At 39.7% G+C, this 20796-nt stretch overlaps 1 protein-coding gene across 5 annotated transcripts in view; it reads left to right on the top strand.

Moving 5' to 3' along the window:
• Positions 1-20796, top strand: part of MID1 (midline 1) — a 285842-nt gene that overhangs the window by 214079 nt on the left and 50967 nt on the right. For all 5 annotated transcript variants that reach the window (XM_081197048.1, XM_081197049.1, XM_081197051.1 and 2 more), the window contains one exon: positions 750-1465. In XM_081197048.1, coding sequence (XP_081053174.1) covers positions 806-1465 — 660 coding nt within the window. In that variant the 5' untranslated portion in view covers positions 750-805. The remainder of the gene's footprint in view (positions 1-749; positions 1466-20796) is intronic.

Genomic DNA, 20796 nt, shown 5'->3' with positions numbered 1-20796 from the left:
CAGCATATGCATATGCACACCTCACTGCATATGACTTTGAGGTATTTTACACTGTATTTACTATTATAATTTGTATATATTTATGTATTTGCTGTTCATTTAATCACAGATAACTTTTCATATAGTTAGACACATACAATACATACATACATACATATATATACACACACACATACTGCATATGTCCAAGTGCTCTATTGTAAATGTAAACAAAACCTGGAATCCTCAAAATGAGATTGTGTTAATGTTGAGAAACAGCAAGGAAATTTGGGTGCTCTATGCAATAAATCAGATGTTCTCTGCTGCCATGGTTGATCTTAAAAGTTAACACACATTAAGACATGGTAACTGTGTAACATCGTAACATGGTATAGTGTAACTGTGAAAAGCTTTTGCAACAGCATTGTGATGGATGTGTGTATTTTAAAACATGGTTACTGGTTTGTTTGTTTTTAAGCAATGCTAATATGAATGCATTCCAAACATCTGCTCTTGCTCTTTGTCTCTTCTGGAGAGAGATAGAAAATGGATAGTTAAAACAACAACAACAACAACACTTGAGGATGAGGGAAGCACAAAAGGGAAATAGAATTTTAAGTACCTTGATTGCTGGTGCATAGGCAGATTCCAAACATCGTGTAGCGTTCCAGTCTGGAGAGGTGGTCAGGAAAGTGGTGAAAGTTGACAACCCCCCATGGCTGACCCCTCTGCTCTGTCTCGCCTAATCGAATTTTATGTTGTGCTTTCAGATAGCTGATCAGCTTCCCTGGATTTTGCTGATGACACAGGAGAGCTTTGCCTGAAGATGGAAACACTGGAGTCGGAACTGACCTGCCCTATCTGTCTGGAGCTGTTTGAGGATCCGCTGCTGCTGCCTTGCGCTCACAGCCTCTGCTTCAATTGTGCGCATCGCATCTTGGTCTCCCACTGTGCCACCAACGAATCAGTGGAATCTATCACCGCCTTCCAGTGCCCTACTTGTCGTTATGTCATCACCCTTAATCAACGTGGTCTAGACGGACTCAAGCGCAACGTCACGCTGCAGAATATCATCGACAGGTTTCAGAAAGCTTCGGTGAGCGGGCCCAATTCTCCAAGTGAAACTCGCCGAGAGCGAGCTTTCGATAGCAACAGCATGTCCTCCAGTGAAAAAGTTCTCTGCCAGTTCTGTGACCAGGATCCTGCTCAGGAAGCAGTAAAGACATGTGTAACGTGTGAGGTTTCCTACTGTGAGGAGTGCTTAAAAGCAACTCACCCAAACAAGAAGCCATTTACTGGCCACCGTTTGATTGAACCTATTCCCGACTCTCATATCAGAGGATTAATGTGTCTGGAGCACGAGGACGAGAAAGTTAACATGTATTGTGTGACTGATGACCAGTTAATCTGTGCCTTGTGTAAACTGGTTGGGAGACATCGTGATCACCAGGTGGCAGCTCTCAGTGAACGCTATGACAAATTAAAGGTTAGTTTTATCTTAATGCTTTATTTGTTTACACTAACGAGTGTGGCGTCCTGAAACAATATATTCTCACCTCGTTTGTTGTGTCGCTGATATATGCAAGCGTGTCATTTACAATTCATATATTAAACTCGTGTGCGAACACCTGCAGGCACTGGTCACTGTGCAAAATGTATATTTTTGAACTGGATGCAGATTTTGAATGTGAAATAGACTTGGGTTTTGCATTAGGAAATGGCTAAGCCTATGCAGAAAAATCAGTATATTTATGCATATATCTCAACTTCTTCCAGTAACAATTTTCCTGCATGGATTGTGTACAGGGATATGATGGGGTGTGTTTGGCATACCCCAGAGCTCCAGATCTGCAGGAGCTCCATTTGTTGCATGAGAGAACAAGATTTTGCAGAACTTTGTGCACACTTCAAAGCCTCAGGATCACAACCATGAGCACAAGATTGTTAAAATAACTGTTAGATCTTTAGACATTCCTGTGTATGTGTACTTGGAAGCAAGTCCCACTGTGTACAGTGTGGCTTATTCTGCAGTAAGTTTATTTAGAATTTTCAGCCTAAATGAAGAATTGTGTTTAATCCCATTGTTTTTCTCTGTTACACACACAAAAAAGCATTTTTGTATGTACTGTCTTCAAGGAAGGCACATATTCTTCTCATCAGACAAAATGACTTACAAATTTGTGCTACCGGCTTTCAGTCACACATGCATAACACATAAAAACGATTTTTGAAAAAGCATTTTTATGGACTCTATACATCTATACTGCAAATTGCATCTTATATCGCCTAACCAGGCTGCCTGATATTCTTTGGGCTCTCTTCTAAAATGTCCTTAGTATTCTGTTTCTCCAGATTTAACATGGGGCTGATTTAAGGAACCCAGATAGCAGCTATGGAGAGAGAGGTGTGTCGTATTTGTGTAAGCCATGTTCTTTTAGCTGCCGCAAAGGATGTAGAGCAGTAGACTAGAGGAAGGAGATGGGAGAAGCAAAAGCCCCCTCACAGATTCCTTTAGAGAAATTGCTTATAGAAAATTACAACAGACAGCTCATGAGTTGAAAGCAAAGGAGAGTAATAATAATAACTCTCTATATTACTATATTTTGGAACTCTGTTTATGTCTAACAGAGGTTTGGTTTTCTGGCAAACAGTTGGGTTTATTGAAAGATACTACCTCAAAAATATTGCTTCATTTTTGTTAATATAGCAATTTTACCAAGAAGTCATCTGCTGCATCACATTAAAAATGTGATGTCGTGGAAAATTTCCTTGGGAGAGGGAAAGCTGTTTTAATACTTATTCGCAAAATGTGTATACGCACTTATTTAATCTCCACTTGCTTTGAACTGCAAAGTTATTGTTTATGTTTTCTTTTGGAAAATGCCTTCCACACTTAACCTTTAGAGTAAAGATGGGAATCTTGTAGCCCTCAAGGTGACGTTGGGCTCCAACACCCATCAGCCCCAGCCCACAATGGCTGATGGTCTTCAGGGTGATTAGAGTTGTACACGAGTGACATTTAGAAGCCCAAAGGTTCCCTTACCCGCTTTAGAGAATAGCAAGACTTGCTTCCGTTTATGGTGTGGTCCTATGGCTTGTTCTGTGCAAACTCAATGGGAACAACTGCATAGTTCTCGCTACTTTGATCTTTTATTGCATGTGTTTGAAGCTGCTCCATTGTGCTACTTTTATGGCTGGGTGAGGTTTTGGTACATTGTGTATTGATCTTGGTGTGTTTCATTGTTTTCTGCTAGCGACTCTAGTCATTCTTTTATGGACAGAGAGAGAGATTAAATGCATTTGAATAAATATAGTCAAGTTGAAGAGAAGGTAATATTGAAGTAGGACCGCCATTTCAATTCAAAGCTGCGCAGCCTACCCATAACCCATTAAATCAGCCTTTCTCAACCTGTGGGTCCCCAGATGTTGTTGAACTACAACTCCCATCACCCCTATCTAGCAAGGCCAGAGCTCAGGGATGATGGGAGTTGTAGTCCAACAACATCTGGGGACCCACAGGTTAAGAACCGCTGCCTTAAATGATCCCATTGATTTCATGCACAGAATTCCGTGGCCTTTCCACCATGTGTTCTGGACCTACTGGATCAGACAGACATATTAGAGATACCAGCACATATCTCTCTGTTCACATTTCATTCTGAACATTTCAGTTTTTAAAAGAAGCAACAGCATATTTTTAACAATAGCATCTTAAATATTTACTGGTGTAATTCAGAATATGTCTGCTTCTCGTTTCAGAATGCACCTGTGACCGTTGCTTTCTGGATTATACATTAATAGTTCCATTCTAACCATAGTTAGTGTTAAAATACCGCCTAAAATAATATTGAAAATACAATGATGTGACATGATCTTAAAGTCGCCTTAGCAACATCATGAGTATGAGTACTCATGGCTTCTCTTATAACAATTATCTTTTATGTTATGGAGACTTGTAGCATGTTGAAGACTATCAGATGTATTATAGCGCAATCTTTTGTGGATTTTGTTGCTGTTGTTAGGAAGGGTGTGGTGATGTAACCTTCATCTCCTGCTGTGGGCCTTATATAGATAGAGGAATCATACTTTCATTGGAATTTTTTCAGTTTCCATTGGTATGAGTAGAAATCTCCCCACCCTACCCCACCCCCACCCCATGCAAATAGTAGACATAGAGAGCTCAATTCAGGTCAGGATCGCAGGAGGTGGAAATTGAGCCCCAAACCACAGCTAGGATTCTGATTCCCATCAGGGGCGCCATTCCCGCTATGTATTTTTAAAAGCCATGCAAGCAATTGTTAATTTTGTGAATAACGTTTCATATAAGCTTGATCTTAACATGGCTACCCTCTAGAAATTGCCTTCTGTGTGCTGTTTAGAGATGGCTACCTACGTACAAGTTATCAAATGTTTTTGTGTTTGTTTGTGCCTCGCTGGGGTGACATTAAAGTAGAAAGTACCATTATTTTAATTTTAAGCCGATTTAGAAGTCATTTTCAACAGTATTTTTTATATATATATTGACTGCAAGGGTTGGTTTCGCTTACAGTTATTACTTAAGAAAATGCAAGTGTTAATGTAGCAGCAACTAATGGGAAAAAACCCCATGTGATAGTTTGTGATTGCAGTCTTGAATTTAGTTATTACAGTAAACCCTATTGCATGCACGGCAAACTACTTCTGAGTAAAAAAAATGCTTAGGATTGTGTTGTGTAGTGTGGAGTAAGTTTCTGAAAATGTAATCAATCCCCTTTAAGCCACCCCACACATTTAAATAGTGTGTTTGTCTTCAGAAATTGCCAAAAACTGTGTCTCCCACATCCTAACCACATAGCAACTGGTGCCTCTTGAAGAGCAGCTTTGGGTGTCAAGCTATGCTAATTACTTGCATTCTCTCCCAGCAGTGTTGCTAATTATTTAAACAATATTTCATACTTCATTAACCAGTGGACAAAAGATGCCATTACAATCTAGCTCCTTTTGTGGCAAAAATGAAACCGTTTAATTAAGAGTTCTTGTGCGCTTGTCTAACTGAAGCATGCATGCTACGCTGAGTTTAACGGTGAATGTAATAGTCATTGTGAAAATCTGGAAATGAGTACCAAAAGGATAATGCATTTTCACCTTTAATGGTTAGGTTTACAATACTGGAAATCCTGAACCAACTTCAGCTCTTGCCAACTCTGTGCTTTAAAGAGAAAAATGGCCTTGGAAGTGATAGTGATCGGCAAAAAAAATCCTACTTTTTATAAATGTAGTCCTGGAACTTGTGAAAGTAATCTCTCCATGTGCCATATACATTCCATATATTAATTGTGAAAGTTGCTTAGCAGTACCCTCTCTTAAATAAGTAAGATTTTAATTATGCCAGATATGTCTAACAGATGTCCTGAGATTCTGGGAATATATACATAGCACGTCATGTGCCTTATTTTATCCTTGAGAGAATTAAATTAATGTGTTATTCAGAGCCAGTTATCCAAATAATAGTTATCCAAATAATTATTTTGCTATCCAAATAAATGTTAATTCATGTAGTACAAAAATTTCTTCTTAAATTTATTCATTCTTTAGGGAGAAGAAACATGGGACAGAAATAATGCTGGTGTGCAGCAAACATCTTGTATGCTTTAATTGCGTGCTGTATTTAATCCTTACTTAATCAAAACAACTCTTGCGGCCACCTTCCAAGGAGATGCTAGTTAGAGTTGAATCACTGAAATCTGCGGAGTTGGTCTTTTTACTACTGTGTGGAATGAATGTTCCTTGCATAGTAACATACTGAGGCTGTATTTGCACAGTGTGGCAAAAGCCACTCTTGAGATCACTTCTTTGTTTGTTAGATCAGATGGGTCAGTTTTGCTCTTCTGTGCAACACTAGACAAAGCTTAGACTGAATCCTGAATGACCTTAAAATGGAAGTGGGATATTTTCTTATTGAATTGATGGACGTACCCTTTCCAATGCTATGCTATTTAAACACAGACATCAGCAAACATCAATATGATCCAAGTTTTTGTCACTTGAAAGATATTATATATGTAGTTGTGGTAAGGTAAAAGGTAGCTATAGTATTTGGAGGACACCTAAGCTAGTAATTGTTTCTAAATTAAGGCCCTTTTAAACTCTACATTCCAGCGATTGATGCCTAGTGGTAATGAAGTCTCTGTAGGTGACCATAACATTCTGTAAAGAAAAAAAGAAATTAAAACGCAGGGACTAAAGATTCATCTTCTAAAACACTACTAGACAGCTTCGTAGGTATTAGAACAATGCTAACATGCTCAGCGTTAGCCTTACCATGTTCCTCAACAGCGCATTGCAATTTTGACTTGTCCTTTGCTTTCTCGTTCAATATAGGCTGTGTGTTCTTCCTAGCACTTAAGCCTACTGTCTGAATTTAAAAAAACGAAAACAAAATCTCTGTCTTGCAAAGGCTGTTGCTTCTAACTGGAATGGAATTCAGCTCTATCTATATAATGAATGTTTCCCTATGTTGGGACTGTCCCAGAAAGTGTGAAATGTATTGTGGGTGTGCTTTAGCTTAATCATCTGAAGAACTACTAATACAACTTTCTAGCTTACGCCAGCAACTGAATGCACTCCAGCACACAGCTCTGTGTATGGAGATTGATTCCCGCCCCCTGCTCAATATATTTCTGGTTTTATTCGTCGGATATTAATCACAACGACAGCATAATATCGTATAAATTTCACAGTATAATAGCATATACAGACTAATGTCATAGAATCATAGAATTGTAGTGTTGGAAGGGATCCCGAGGGTTATCTAATCCAATGAAGGAATCTCAGTTAAAGCATCCATGACAGATGACCATCTAGCCTCTGCTTTAAAACCTCCAGGGAGGGAGAGTCCACCACCTCTCATGGGAGTCCATTCCATTGTTGAACAGCTCTTACTGTCAGAACGTTCTTTCTGATCCGTTGGATAGAGTCCTACCCTCTGGAGCAGGAGAAAACCAGCTTGCACCATGTGACAGCCATCTTCTAATATCTAAAGGGCTATCCTATCTCTTCTCATACCCAACTCCCTCAACTGTTTCTCATAAGGCTTGGTTTCCAAACCCTTTATCATCTTGATTACTTTCCTCTGCACACATTCCAGCTTGTCAATATCCTTCTTAAATTGTGGTGCGCAGGACACAGTACTCCAGATGTGCTCTGACTAAGACAGAATAGAGTGGAACTATTACTTTGCTTGATCAGGACACTGTACTTCTGTTGATGCAGCCTAGAATAGGATAAAAAAAATTGCTGCTGCATCACACTGCGGGCTCATCTTAAGCTTGAAGCCAATGAGACCTCTAGATCCTTTTCAAGTATATACTTCTGGCAATTCAAGTGCCCCGTCTTAGGTATTAGAATGCCTGCCAAAGTGTAGAACCTAACATTTGTCCCTATTGAAATTCATTTTATTTTATTTTTTATTTTAGTTTGGGTCCAGTTCTCCAATCTGTCAAGGTCATCTGAAATCCCAATTCTGTCTTCAGCAGCATTGGCTACCCATCCCAGTTTGGTTTGATCAGCAAATTTGATGAGCATCCTCTCAATTCCTTCATCAAATATAGAGAATATAAAAATAAATTGACAACCACAGTAAAGTATTTCAACTTAAACCACTGAAAAACTCCTCATGCCATATCTTATGTACCCTTACTTGGGAATAAGTCTCCTTGAACTTGGTGGTATTTACTTCTGAGTGCGCATAGGATGACAGTCTATCAACATCTAAATTATGAACGTCTAAATTATATCTTCATTTTATAGAGGTTCCATTCAAATCCATGGACTGGGTTGCAGCTGTTAGTTATTACTTTAATAGGCTTTGTAGTAATAGGGAATATCCCTCTAGCACAATTTTTTAAAAGTTTTTATGAGGATCTGAAGATATGATGACATGAATTTATTATTTTAGATTCACAGTCTTAGCTTAAACATTGAGCAAGTTAAGATGGCCAGCAGAAAAACCCCAAGGGAATTTCTCCCTATAGCCCTTTTTGTGTGTGTCTTATATTAGTTGACACTTGCTTCACTTTTTTAAATAGGTGACTTAAGAAAGCTAAAAAAACACCGGAATGTGAACTGGGCCAACACACACTGCTTGTGTAGCATAATTGAATATTGGAAAATTACTCATATTGCAATTTAGATTCCATAGGTAAAGGTAAAGGGACCCCTGACCATTAGGACCAGTTGTGACCGACTCTGGGGTTGCGGCGCTCATCTCGCTTTATTGGCCGAGGGAGCAGGCATACAGCTTCTGGGTCATGTGGCCAGCATGACTAAGCTGCTTCTGGCGAACCAGAGCAGCACACAGAAACACCGTTTTCCTTCCCACTGGAGCGGTACCTATTTATCTGCTTGCACTTTGACATGCTTTCGAACTGCTAGGTTGGCAGGAGCTGGGACTGAACAACGGGAGCTCACCCCGTCGCGGGGATTCGAACCGCTGACCTTCTGATCGGCAAGTCCTAGGCTCTGTGGTTTAACCCACAGCGGCACCCACGTCCCTTAGATTCCATAGTCTGATATAATTAAAGCATTTTTTTTTAATTAAGGCACATAGACCTAAATCGCTTAGCTTATGTTTATGCATTTTATCTAGCAGTGCAACTTTATCTATAATCCTTCCCCATCTCACCCCTGTCACCACCCTGACACTCAACCAATCACATCCTGAAAGAGATAAAAGGAGAGGAAGGACAAGTACAAAAGGATGGCGTTTCAATCAAACTGTAGCAATAGAGAATGAATAATTGAAGATGCCTGAAGAGATAAGAAATTCATGAAATGAAGAAAACAGAGGCCCTCGTATACTGTGCATGAATTTTTATCCTTAAAATTTCTTAACGTCCTTCGTATGTGTGTGTGTGTGTGTGTGTGTGTGTGTGTTTACAGTGTAGTAGCTAAGAGTGAGCTGTGAGCCACAAAGTCTATCTGATTCATATATAGACTCTCTTGTCAGTTCATTAGGTAGCATTAGGCAGGCAACTGTTCTCTCTTCCTCAATCCCCACAGAAGTCCCCAGAGTAAATGAGTCAGTTTGGTAGCATGATTTGATGTCATGTTGAATGATTTAGAATAATTTGATTTACTCAGGAGTTAAGGCCCTGTGGCATCAGGGGCACAACAAAGCCTAGAGAATCTAGGGCCTAACACAAGGTTGCTGTTCCATACCCTCCAACATTTCTCCAATGAAAATAGGGACACCCCATTCCATAATGATAATTTTACTATTTACACCCCACACGTCTTACTTGGTTGCCCCAGCCACTCAGGGCAGCTTCCAACATATATAAAAACATAATAAAACATTAAACATTAAAAGAAACTTCCCTGTACAGGATTGCCTTCAGATGGCTCAGGCGTCAGATAACTCCATACCCTCCAACATTTGTCCAATGAAAATAGGGCATCCTAAGGAAAAATGGGACATTTCAGGATCAAATTGGAATCTGGGACAGCTTCTCTTAATCAGGGATGTCCCTCGAAAATAGGGACACTTGGAGGGTCTGTTGTTCTCTGCTGCCTGATAAGAAAGGAAAAGAAATATAAGGGCTTAAAGCAAATACTTGGCATGCAGGAAGCCCTAAGTTCAAAACCATAGAAGGAGGAGGTGCCAGGTGATGGGAAAAGACCCTGGAGACCTTAGAAAGCTATTGCAAGGCTAGATGGACAAATAAGGTAGCTGTACTGGTATATGTTTGCAATTAAGCAAGGTAAGCTGATAAATAAAGACCTGGTGCATGATAGTCCTTGAAACACACCTAAATAAACTCTTTGAGTTTGACCTTTTATTTCTGTAGCATACAATACTCATAGAACTGTTGGAAGGTGCCCTGAGAGTCATCTAGTCCAATGCAGGAATCACAACTAAAGCATCCCTGAAAAGAATAGGCTTTCATTTCTGGTAAATATTGATCTCTGCTTCAGCCCTTTGGGGCTTTAACCCTGGGGGAAGAGGAGGCAACTGCTATAGTAACGCGAAATATTTATACTGGGAGAGACTAGGTGGACCATTGGTCTGATTCAGCATGAATCTTATTATCATATTTTTTGGTTTAATGGGAGTGTAATAAGTGCATTCTACAACTTCATACATCCCCTTTTCCCCAAGGATTAACTTTCAAAGGCTTCTTTTCTTCATTTCTCATGGTTGAAAAATGCTGATATAAAAACATTGCTCTAAAACTATGAGACAAATGTTCATAAGTACATTTAGCCATGACTACTTTGAAATTTTGACTTGTAGGAACCATAGTCAAGAAAAAATGGATTGCACACCCAACAGCAAAACCCCTATAATTCATTTTCAACAGTACTTTAATATAACAGAAGGGTCTTTAAAGTTAAAAAGAAAAGGAAATTCAGTAGGAGGAACTGTGACTAATATTCTCTTCTGATGATTTATCTGTTCAATTATTTTTGAGCTTCACAGTGACTTCAGTCCAGACTGCCATTGTCTTCTGGCTTTTCGTTGTCTTTTAATGCATCACTTTCCAAAACCAAGTGTGTGAAAACTTGAATAGCAAGGTTATTGGGTTATTCTTTATGTATTCATTAACATGAGCCCTCTTTGTTTAATCATCCTAAATTTCAAAGCTCAATTAGATTTTCAATTGTAATGTGGTGTATTAAGAAACAATATTGGTCCATTCTGACAATAATTTATAGTCAAGCAGTGTTAATTTTGATTTGCATTTCAATGGTAGCTAACTGTTCTAATAAGGATTCCATTATAACATACGAATATGTGGACTTCTGGTTTGTAAAACACATTCCTGGTTTTAAGTCAATCCCAAAAATGCCAATTATGGTATTATTAAAAGGATTTCTACTATGAGATGTATCACTAAAAGGCTCAGGTCTGAGAGACTGCTGGGACCCAAGCTCTGCGTGCTTTTGCTGAATAGAAAGGCGGGGAGCAGGGGAGAGATTAGTACACCTTTGGTCTGATACAGCATGAATCTTTTATTAACCTTATAATGCTAAAACTCCTTATTCATTATTAGAGTTCCACTTCAATCAGACTACAGTGGTACCTCAGTTTAAGAACAGACAGTTTACGAACTATTCAGTTTACGAGCTCTGCAAAACCGGAAGTAGTGTCCCGGTTTGCGAACTTTACCTCAGTCTAAGAACAGAAGCCGAACGGTGGAAGGGCAGCGGTGACCAGAGGCCTCATTAGGGAAAGCACGCCTCAGTTTAAGAATGGTTTCCGTTTAAGAACAGACTTCCAGAACGGATTAAGTTCGTAAACTGAGGTACCACTGTACATAAATTGTCAGGAGACTTTAGGTGGCAGTCGGTGGTAGTGGAGTTCATCCTGACTGGCTGCTTTCTTCTAAAGAGCAACATGTTGCATAGCACTGCTTTGCCATATGCACTGGCTTCCAGTCCATTTCTGAACCCAGTTCAAAGAACTACAGTGGTACCTCATGCTAAGAACTTAATTCGTTCCGGAGGTCCGTTCTTAACCTGAAACGTTCTTAACCTGTTCTTTACCTGAAGCACCACTTTAGCTAATGGGGCTTCCCCCTGCCGCCGCGCTGCTGCCGCACAGTTTCTGTTCTCATCCTGAAGCAAAGTTCTTATCCCCGAGGTACTATTTCTGGGTTAGCGGAGTCTGTAACCTGAAGCGTCTGTAACTTGAAGCGTATGTAACCTGAGGTTCCACTGTAGTAGCAAACTGTAAAGTCTAAGTCAGTCATTGGTTCACGTAGCTCTCCAGAGTTTCTGATGGAATTAGCTCCCTTTTAGTATCGTGAATGCAGATTCATAACTCCCACGTTGCATCCTGTTATTAATAGTGCAATATATGTGAGAAGTTAGTTCTTCATCAGAGGACTTCTAGGATTACACTTGGCTTGGTAGGATGTTTATCTTTTACGATGCCAGTGCAGTTAATGTTTTAAAGTGATTGATGGTTGATTGTGCTTCAGCGTAAGCTCTGGCTCATCCTACTGCAAACAAACACAGTCGTTTTTGAATGGATTAAAATACCACACTGTTCCATCCATGTCACCTCTGAGGCACACCCAGCATATTAGGGTTGAAAGAGAAATGATGTCAGAAAACTGCAGGAAATGTTTTCCAGAAGCTAAGGAGGAAAAAAGATAAGATTGCACAAATGACTCCTTATTCAACACAATCCTGTTTACTGGTAAAATAAATTGGTGCTTTGCTAGCACGTGCCATGGTTTCTCCTTAGAAAAGTGTAGCAGTCGCTGTGAACAACACTTCCCTGCTCCTGGAAAACTGTTTTGAGACATTTGGTGAAGCGCAGGGTTTAAATTTCTTGAATAAATACATACTTTCCCAGTTCAGCCAACAGCTTACCATGTCCCAGCAGTAGCACTTTAAAACTAAGCCTAGAGGGAGATTAGTTCCAGACTGCTGGTGACAGGTAGCCACCATTTTGAGTCCCTTGAAATGTAATGCCTAATGTGATATCAACATCACATTGGACATTACATTCTGAGGTTCTAAAATGGTGACCACCTGTCGTCAATGGTTGGCTTATTATTATTTTTTAAGCAGTTCACCTAAGTAATGGGCAATTGAAGATGAATGTACTTATACATATATTGGTTTCTCTCTGCCACATTTTGGGGGGATACTGTAACTGGATAATTCTAGACACTTTGCAGTTACAAAATACCCCGATTTTAAACATCTTTCTTTGTGGCGGCAGGATTATCTGCCTTCAGTAGAACTCAGTTTGAGATAAATGTGGTAAGGAAAATAGCCCCCGTCCACCCCAGAAGAATTAGAAGTAAATTCTTCTCTTGCACCTTAAAACTGCTGTTTTAAAACTGTAAACATATGCAGTTCTATTTGTTTCTGGTTTCTAACCCATTCTGCATTTCAGTTTTATACTTAATTGTAGAATATAAAGTGGACATTCTGTTTTCTCAGTTGCCAAATCATAGATAGGAGAAGGTTCCAGTGCATATTATTTATTAATGAGATCTAATTCTACATTTATCTTTCTCCCCCCCCCCCCCCGATGCTTCTGTCATGGATTATGAGGCCTTGTGAGTTGCCTGACCTTAGACAGAAAAGTTCCCATAGTTGGAAAAAACACAACTTTTATGCTGATAGTGATCCCCTTTAAACAAAAAAACAAAAAAAACCAGGTACACAAAAACCTTGCCACCCAGCTTGTGAATTAGCCTTTTTTCTGAAGTAAGATTGGTTGGTGTTGCACTCTAATAGGGTCAGTAGCTTAACCAAACTTTTGTCACTTCAAAATGAGATTCAGAAATAGTCCACAATGTGAAACTAATTCGTTGTTTCATTTAAATGGAAGGAAAACTGGTGGCCATTTTTAAAACACGGTACCTTGAATTACTCAAATTATTAAGGCTTCCAAAAGGAACATATTGTTAATGTTGAAGCTAAGCCAATTTATCCATTTTTAGCTTTGTTAAACCTTTTGCTTATAAGAGCACTGAACTGATTGAGAATAGATTCCTATTTAGGTAGGGCCACAGTCCTGGTGCATTTTAGTTTGCTGAACAATCAGCCCTACAAGTCTTCAAATGCAAGCAAATAAACAAAAAGCCTTGTCATCAGTGCTGTCAAAGGTACATTGTGCCTAATGCCACAGCGGTTAAATTCTCACTGGGAACTTGAAAACCTAATAGATCAAGGCCATTCTGAACAAATTAGCAAATTACACTGCTTTGATTGTCTCCTGCACTACATTGTCTTTCCTAAAGAAGCCAAGCCAAGCTCGGCATATTTGGTAGTGCTTACAAACTGAATTGTCATTAGAGGCTAAGGCTCAAGTGTAGGATTGATTCTTCTCCAAATCTTGTGTATTTATAGTTGTAATGAAAATGTCAAGAAGGATAAGAAACAAGAGGCAGGCCCATTTTGCATACAGATTAATTCTTAGGTACTTAATCAGAGCACCAATTTACGGTGTAGTGCAAGGAGGAGGCTTTCTTGCTGAATATTGCTGTTCACATAGTGGACTATTAATCTGCTGTCATGTGTTTTCCTTGGGGGAATGGGGTTCCTTCCTGAGGAGGTCTGCAAGGTCATGTAAATACCAGGAATTGGGAAGCTCTCAACTTGACTGCCAATCTCTTTAAAGAAACGGAAAGGAGAAAACTTTAAGGAAACCCAGTTGCGACTCAGAACTGTGTTCCCTGTTTTATTATGTACTGTCGATATGTAACGTCTTGAGAATTTAAATTTACTTCATTTTACTGCCAAACTCTTATGTCTAAAGAACTGCCTAAGTGCCAAATATCTTCATCCTTCAAACATGAGCCAAAAGCACCGTTTCAGTGTACTATTAGTGTCCCAGATGTGAGCAGCCCAGGGGGGGTCATCTGCATTTGAGCATTACTTCACTGCAAACATGCTCCTTATACCTTTGATATTGGTTCAGTTTGTCCACACAGTTGCCACACTTTGGCTCTACCCCAGCTTCAAGTATGGTGTTTTCCATCCATACCAGTCAGCGTTTTTCTGTGTAAGATCAAACCTCTTATTTGCTTTCATTCCTGCCTTAGATATTTGCACTCCCTCAATTTGTGGACTGACTACGCATGGGCAACCTGCACAGTAGATCATTTTTCACACCTGGTGCTGCCTATTCTGCCACCCACCATTTAAAAATAAAATTAATGTGTAATTGCTGGACTATTAGTTCTTCTCAGCAGTACAGTCATAAAGGTAAAGGTAAAGGGACCCCTTACCATTAGGTCCAGTCGTGGCCAACTCTGGGGATGCGGCGCTCATCTCACTTTATTGGCCGAGGGAGCCGGCGTACAGCTTCTGGGTCATGTGGCCAGCAGAACCAGAACAGCCCACGGAAACACCATTTACTTTCCCACTGGAGCAGTACCTATTTATCTACTTGCACTTTGACGTGCTTTCGAACTGCTAGGTTGGCAGGAGCAGGGACCGAGCAATGGGAGCTCACCCTGTCGCGGGGATTCGAACCACCGACCTTCTGATCGGCAAGTCCTAGGCTCTGTGGTTTAACCCACAGCGCCACCCGCAATACAGTCATACCTTGGGTTAAAGTAGCTTCAGGTTGAGCATTTTCAGGTTGCATTCCGCTGCAACCCAGAAGTAACGGAATGGGTTACTTCTGGGTTTCGTTGCTTGCAAACGCGCAGACGCGGTGAATTGCAACTCACACACACGCAGACGCGGGTTGCTTTCTGCTCAGGATGTGAGCGGGGCTCCGGAACAGATCCCATTCGCATCCAGAGGTACCACTGTATAGCCATAGATTTTAGAGCTAGCAAATATACCTTCTGCGCTGTGAAGCTGGTGGTAGAACAAGGCTTCCCTTAGTTGTACACACAATCAATGACATTCCTCCCTCTGTGTTTGTTTGTTTTTTAAATGCCAGATGTGTGGGCTTGCAAATCTATATGTTACATCTATGCGCAAATCTGAGGCTGTCTAAAGGAAAATATATACATGTATAACCAGTCCTGGGCTTCCACTGAGGAGCACATTGGAAGTAGTTAGGAACATTGCCAGAATAAAAAGGGAAGTCAGGGATGAAGTAGTAGGTGTGGAAATGGGCAAAGCAACTGAACCACCCACCTGAAAACTCTGGAACAAATAGTATGAAAATCCCACCGCAGTAATGTAGAGCCGACGTTTCCCCAAATCGAAGCACTTTATCTGTGTTTCAGGTAGACCCCAACTTTCAAGTGGGTGCGGGACTGTGTTAGGTATTTGTTTGAGGGTAGAATCATGCAGAATAAACAAATTTAATGAGAATGCAAACAGATGCTAACACATAGTAAAACGCTGGTATGGATGAGCCCAAAGTCACTACAAAGCCAATCGTTCTTCCTGGGGTGTTGTCCACAGCACTTGCTGGTCTCTCTTCAGTTTCAGATTTCCCCAAACATACTTGAGCATCACCTGGAAACAGTTACTAGCTTTGTTGTTTTGAATAAGCTTTTAGTAGTTGGAGATAGTTGTTTATTTTGTAAGAGACTAGGTAAACTAGAATCTAGAGACGTTTAATTTTTTTAATTTTTTTTTTTAATGTTACTTGATGTTCTTGTGACTTAGTACATAGGGAAAAAGCTCCCTGGATGTTCTTGGGAACCGCTCTTTTATTGTAGGAACTTGATATTTCTGGTTCTTGTACCCTTTCTGCAAGAAATCAATAGAGTTATTTAAACTCCTTTCTCTTTCACAATTTTTCCACGAAATGGCAGAAAGGAAATGGGATGGAAGTATTAAAAATCAATATCTGCACATAACTAAAGTGGTTATGCAGCTAAAATTGGTATACTGTATTTTAAATAAGTGAATACAGTCAAATATAATAAATAGTAAATGTTACAAAATAGATTGCATAGTTTCCCTTATATCTTACGCATCTTGAAATTATATGCACTGGGGTTTTCTCTCTCTCTTGTTTTTATATTCCATAACCCACAAACTTGCTTCAAAGTTACTGATATCATCCTGTTAAGTGGGAAATGTTGATCAAATGCAGTTACTGTAATGTATTTCTGATTGCACTAAGTATCCAGTTTTAGAACCCAGTTTGTACATTTGTATCAAAACTGGGCTTGAAACAGTGTCCCTAAGTGAATAATGACAACTTCACTGGAAAAAGCCAAAGATGTTACCTACTATTCTTTCAAGCTAAGAAATTATTGCCAAAGGTCCAGATGGTGCACTTATTATCACCAGCTGCTGCTGCGAGTGGTAGAGTTTGGCTTAATTATAACAGGACAAGGAAGTAATCAAAACCTTCTGGAGAAAGAACCCTATATTATTATTATTATCCGATCTGTCAAGCATTATGTGAAATAGCTAGCCACAATGAGACCTGTCCGCAAAACACACAGAGAGATGTCTCTATGGTGTGTTTGTATGATACCTGTCCAGTTTAACCTAGGCAACCTGCCAGTCTGATGCTGTGTTGCCAGGGATGTGGGGGGTGAGGTATCTCTGTGTAAGTGTGCAGATGTGCTCAGAGCAGCCCTCCCTGCTGTTCCATTCAGTTCAGTTAGCAGAGCTTAACAAGGTCAGGATGTGAATGATGTCAGACTGTGTTACATCTTTTATATCTTGAAGATACACTCAAGGCCAACACCTTAAGTTGCTTCCATGAATTCCCCATGACAACAGCACCGAGAGTCCCAAAACAGAAAGCCTGTGTCCCAAGAGTAAATTTTACTTCCCCAACATGCAGTCTCTCCTCCTAAGTGGGGGCATAATATGCAAGAAAAAACTTTTAATTTTGTACTTCCCTTGTCTACAAAAATCAACCTTGTGGAAGCAATCCAAGATCAGTTTGAAGATCCTTCTCTCTTTCATCCATTTTACTGAGATGTTACAAAGCAAAGATCCATCCCTTTTCTTCTTACTCCCTCTTCCCATCAGATAGAAAGGAGCAAAGCATATTCACAGGCTAGTAACAAAAATAATGTATTTCCCCTTGTTTCTGATGGTGACATAGGAGGAGATTCTTTCCTTTTACGCCACTCCAAAGCTGTTTCCGTGGGCTAATGATGTCTTCAGCATGGCCATTCTGTGTACGTGTGAAACCTGAGAGAACTCAGGACTCTTGCTGATTGGTTGTTTCCTTGCTGTCCTTGGAATACAGCGTAAAAATGGATGGTTTTTAACTTGCTTTTGTCTTCATCCTTGTTGCCCTAGGGAAATACTGCTTAATCCTACCCAGGGATGCACTCGTGCCATTAGCTCACCAAAGGATGCTTTGTTTCGATATATAAGTTGCTACAACTAATTTTAGGATCTATATAAAGTATAAGGACTAGATGGAGAATATTGGCTGAATTTGATTTTTAATGCAACATACCTTTTCCAAAGCCTTTAATAAAAATAGTTTAAATCAGAAGTCTGAAGATGACAAAGTACTCTGCCTAGCCACAGGATCATCTTGCACATAATGCTTTACCAACTTGGTAAATAAACGAAATAATAGCTAACTGAAGACCAGCAGGTTTGAGAAGGGTTATTTCTCTTCTCGCATGAAGTTCTGTAGCTCTGAAGTGCCTTTGACTTCAAAGGAGAAGGAGATAATGGAGGTAGCGGTGATGATTTACAGAGATTCTTCTTCCCTAAGGGCTCATCTCTCTTCCTTACAGGATGTATTTACAACCCACTATTTATATACTGAAAACTCACTTCAGTTGGAACTTTTAGAGATTTGGTGGGGTGTTGGTGGTGGTGAAATCAAACACTGACTGAGTCTCTTTCAGAAACAATTTCCCACAAGTAGATTCATAACATTTCCATTAACCCAATACCTGTTGCCCAATATCAATTCAGTCGACAGTGCAAGCCTATGTAGCAGTTTGTCCTCACCAGAATTTACTGTGTGTTTGCAGCTGTTTGCATTCCCATTTAATTTACATGTCAGCCACATGACACTACCTTCAAACAACACCATTCTTGATGCTCCCCCCCCCCCCGTAAATTCATGTTTACCCAATATAGGAATAATTCAATAAGTTGGGAATAATAATAATAATAATAATCCTCAGATTTGCACAAAACCAGAAAAATGCACAAATGGTGTGCTTTTACACACTTCCTGGGCTGCAATTTTTATTTTTTTTTAACAAGGTGCACAGGTAACTTACCTTTCAGTATAACAGAATTAACAAATCAGAAGGCAGGGACAGACACAAAATGGACAGCCTCTTGGTATAACTGGGAAAGACAGAAGTAGCTCCTCATTTACAAATTCAAATGTGTGCAGGTATAGACTATTCTGGTCTAATTTGAATGGGTGTGTGTGTAAAATTAACAGCTAAATAATCCTCAAATGTGGACACGCCACTTGTCTACTCAGAAGTAGGCCCTTTAGGCTTCAGTAAGTCCTACACCCAGGTAAGTGGCTATAGAATTGCAGCCTTTCCATATCTTTCAAGATAGAGTGGGTCCAAAAAAATCCAGATAGATGTCCTCAGAAAGCACACATTCCTATTCTGAGCAGGATTGGAAGAAATATTAGCAACAGCATTTGGCCTCGAGCTAAACTTTTGTTTCCAGCATAAATCTATTGTATCAGCAGTCTGAGGCCTCTTGAATTCAGCCTGCCAGAAGGGGAAGCAAAAACAGAGAAAGGAGGAGGGTGAGTTTATAGGTCAGTCATGGATTTTGTGTAATTCATTTGTTTCTTTTTCTTTTGTAGCTTTATGAACTCAAATCTGGCTGAGATTTGGGAGGAAAACATGAATTTATCATAGTTTTTTTCCCTTCCAAATGTCATGTTTGTGCTGGCAATTCTACAGGAAGCATAAAAGCAAATCATCCAGCCGAGCTGCTTAGCACAAAAAGCTCTGCTCATGCCAGTGATGTTGGGCTTCCATGTTTAGCACCTAAGGATTTTCTAGCTTAATTTAAGGCTGGGAAGTGTCCTCATTCTTCAGCACCATAAAACATTAATGAATAAAGGTCTGCCTTTCTTTCATAGAACACCTATGTTTGGTGGTGGTGGTTGTTTTTAGCACAATAGCTCTTCTTCGACAGCATGTCCTCTTTCTCTGTCTTTTATCCAAGAATTCTGAGACGTGTGTATGTGTAATGAGAATGGTTAACGCGAATGGGAAAATTGTCCTTCAGTTCAGTAACTACAGTCCAAGCAAGTTTCTACCATTGCATAAATAACTGGGAGAGAGCAAGAAAGAGGAAAATTCAAATAATCATTTTCTAGGAAGGCATGCTAGGCCATTCAGGACAATGAGGTGGTAGAGTCCTGATGGTAGATGGTGCTGGCAGAAGGTGGCATTTTTAAATTCTCACTTGTGTAAAAATATACCCGCAAGTAGAAAACTAGCACATTTGGGGGAAATGATCAGCTCAAGGTTGTGTTACGAGTTCCAACTCTACAATTATACCATTCTATGATTTCCACTTCTGGGGAGTTTTTATGTAAGGGCATATTAAAAAGCTGGGATACACAACCATCCATCCACCGACCTGAAAAGGTTTAGTTAGCGCTATATGCAAGATCTCAGATAAATATTGAAAATATATTTCCTTTTGTCTCCCCAAATATCCTTTGGGGACTAGGAAAAGGGGGAAACAAGTGCCATTCTGTCGCAACATATTATCCCAATTGTGTTTTGTTTTGCTTTTCCATGGTAGAGCATTCAAAAACAGCTGTTTTCTACTGCAGCCTCAAATGGTACATTCTACTAGAGGACCTTTTTCTATCACTATATTCTGCTGAGTGTGTAGATGGCTGTCCCATCTTTATACACCAAATAAGTCGATTTCAGATCCTCCAAGCATCCGTATTTTCCAGGGACAGCCCTGAATTTTCAGAAGCCATCTCCGTTATGATTTGATCCTGGAATGTCCTGTTTTTCCTTAGAACTTACATATTTTCATGGGAGAAATGTTGGAAGATATGCAATTTTGTTATATTTGTAATGGGGAGATTCAGCACAACCCAACATTTCTCTGTTCCTTGGAATAGCGGTAGTTTTACAGGTTGATCACAGATGCCTAGTTTGTTTGCCAACAACTGTTCCTTAACTTTTCTCTTTGATACTGAGATTTGGCAAGGAGAACCAGAAGGAAATAATTCAATTCTATATATAAGAGCTCAGGGTGAAGGGGAGATCTTCTGTTCCGATCCTGCTGTTTGTTACTATTTTTGTTTTGGAACTTAGCTGTGTCTCCTATATATATCTGAATAAAGGACACCCTAAAATTGTTTTCATTCTTCAAACCATTATTGTGCTTGGGTTTGTGATGAAGTTGATTTTGTTTTGACATTAAGAAAAAAGATACAAAGCAATGTTAATTTCTGAA

This window comes from Podarcis bocagei, assembly GCF_964188305.1.
Source record: "Podarcis bocagei genome assembly, chromosome: 6".
In the NCBI taxonomy this organism is placed as follows: domain Eukaryota; kingdom Metazoa; phylum Chordata; class Lepidosauria; order Squamata; family Lacertidae; genus Podarcis; species Podarcis bocagei.
The sequence above is the reverse complement of the archived record's forward strand: the minus strand, read 5'-3'. Positions and strand labels throughout refer to the sequence as shown.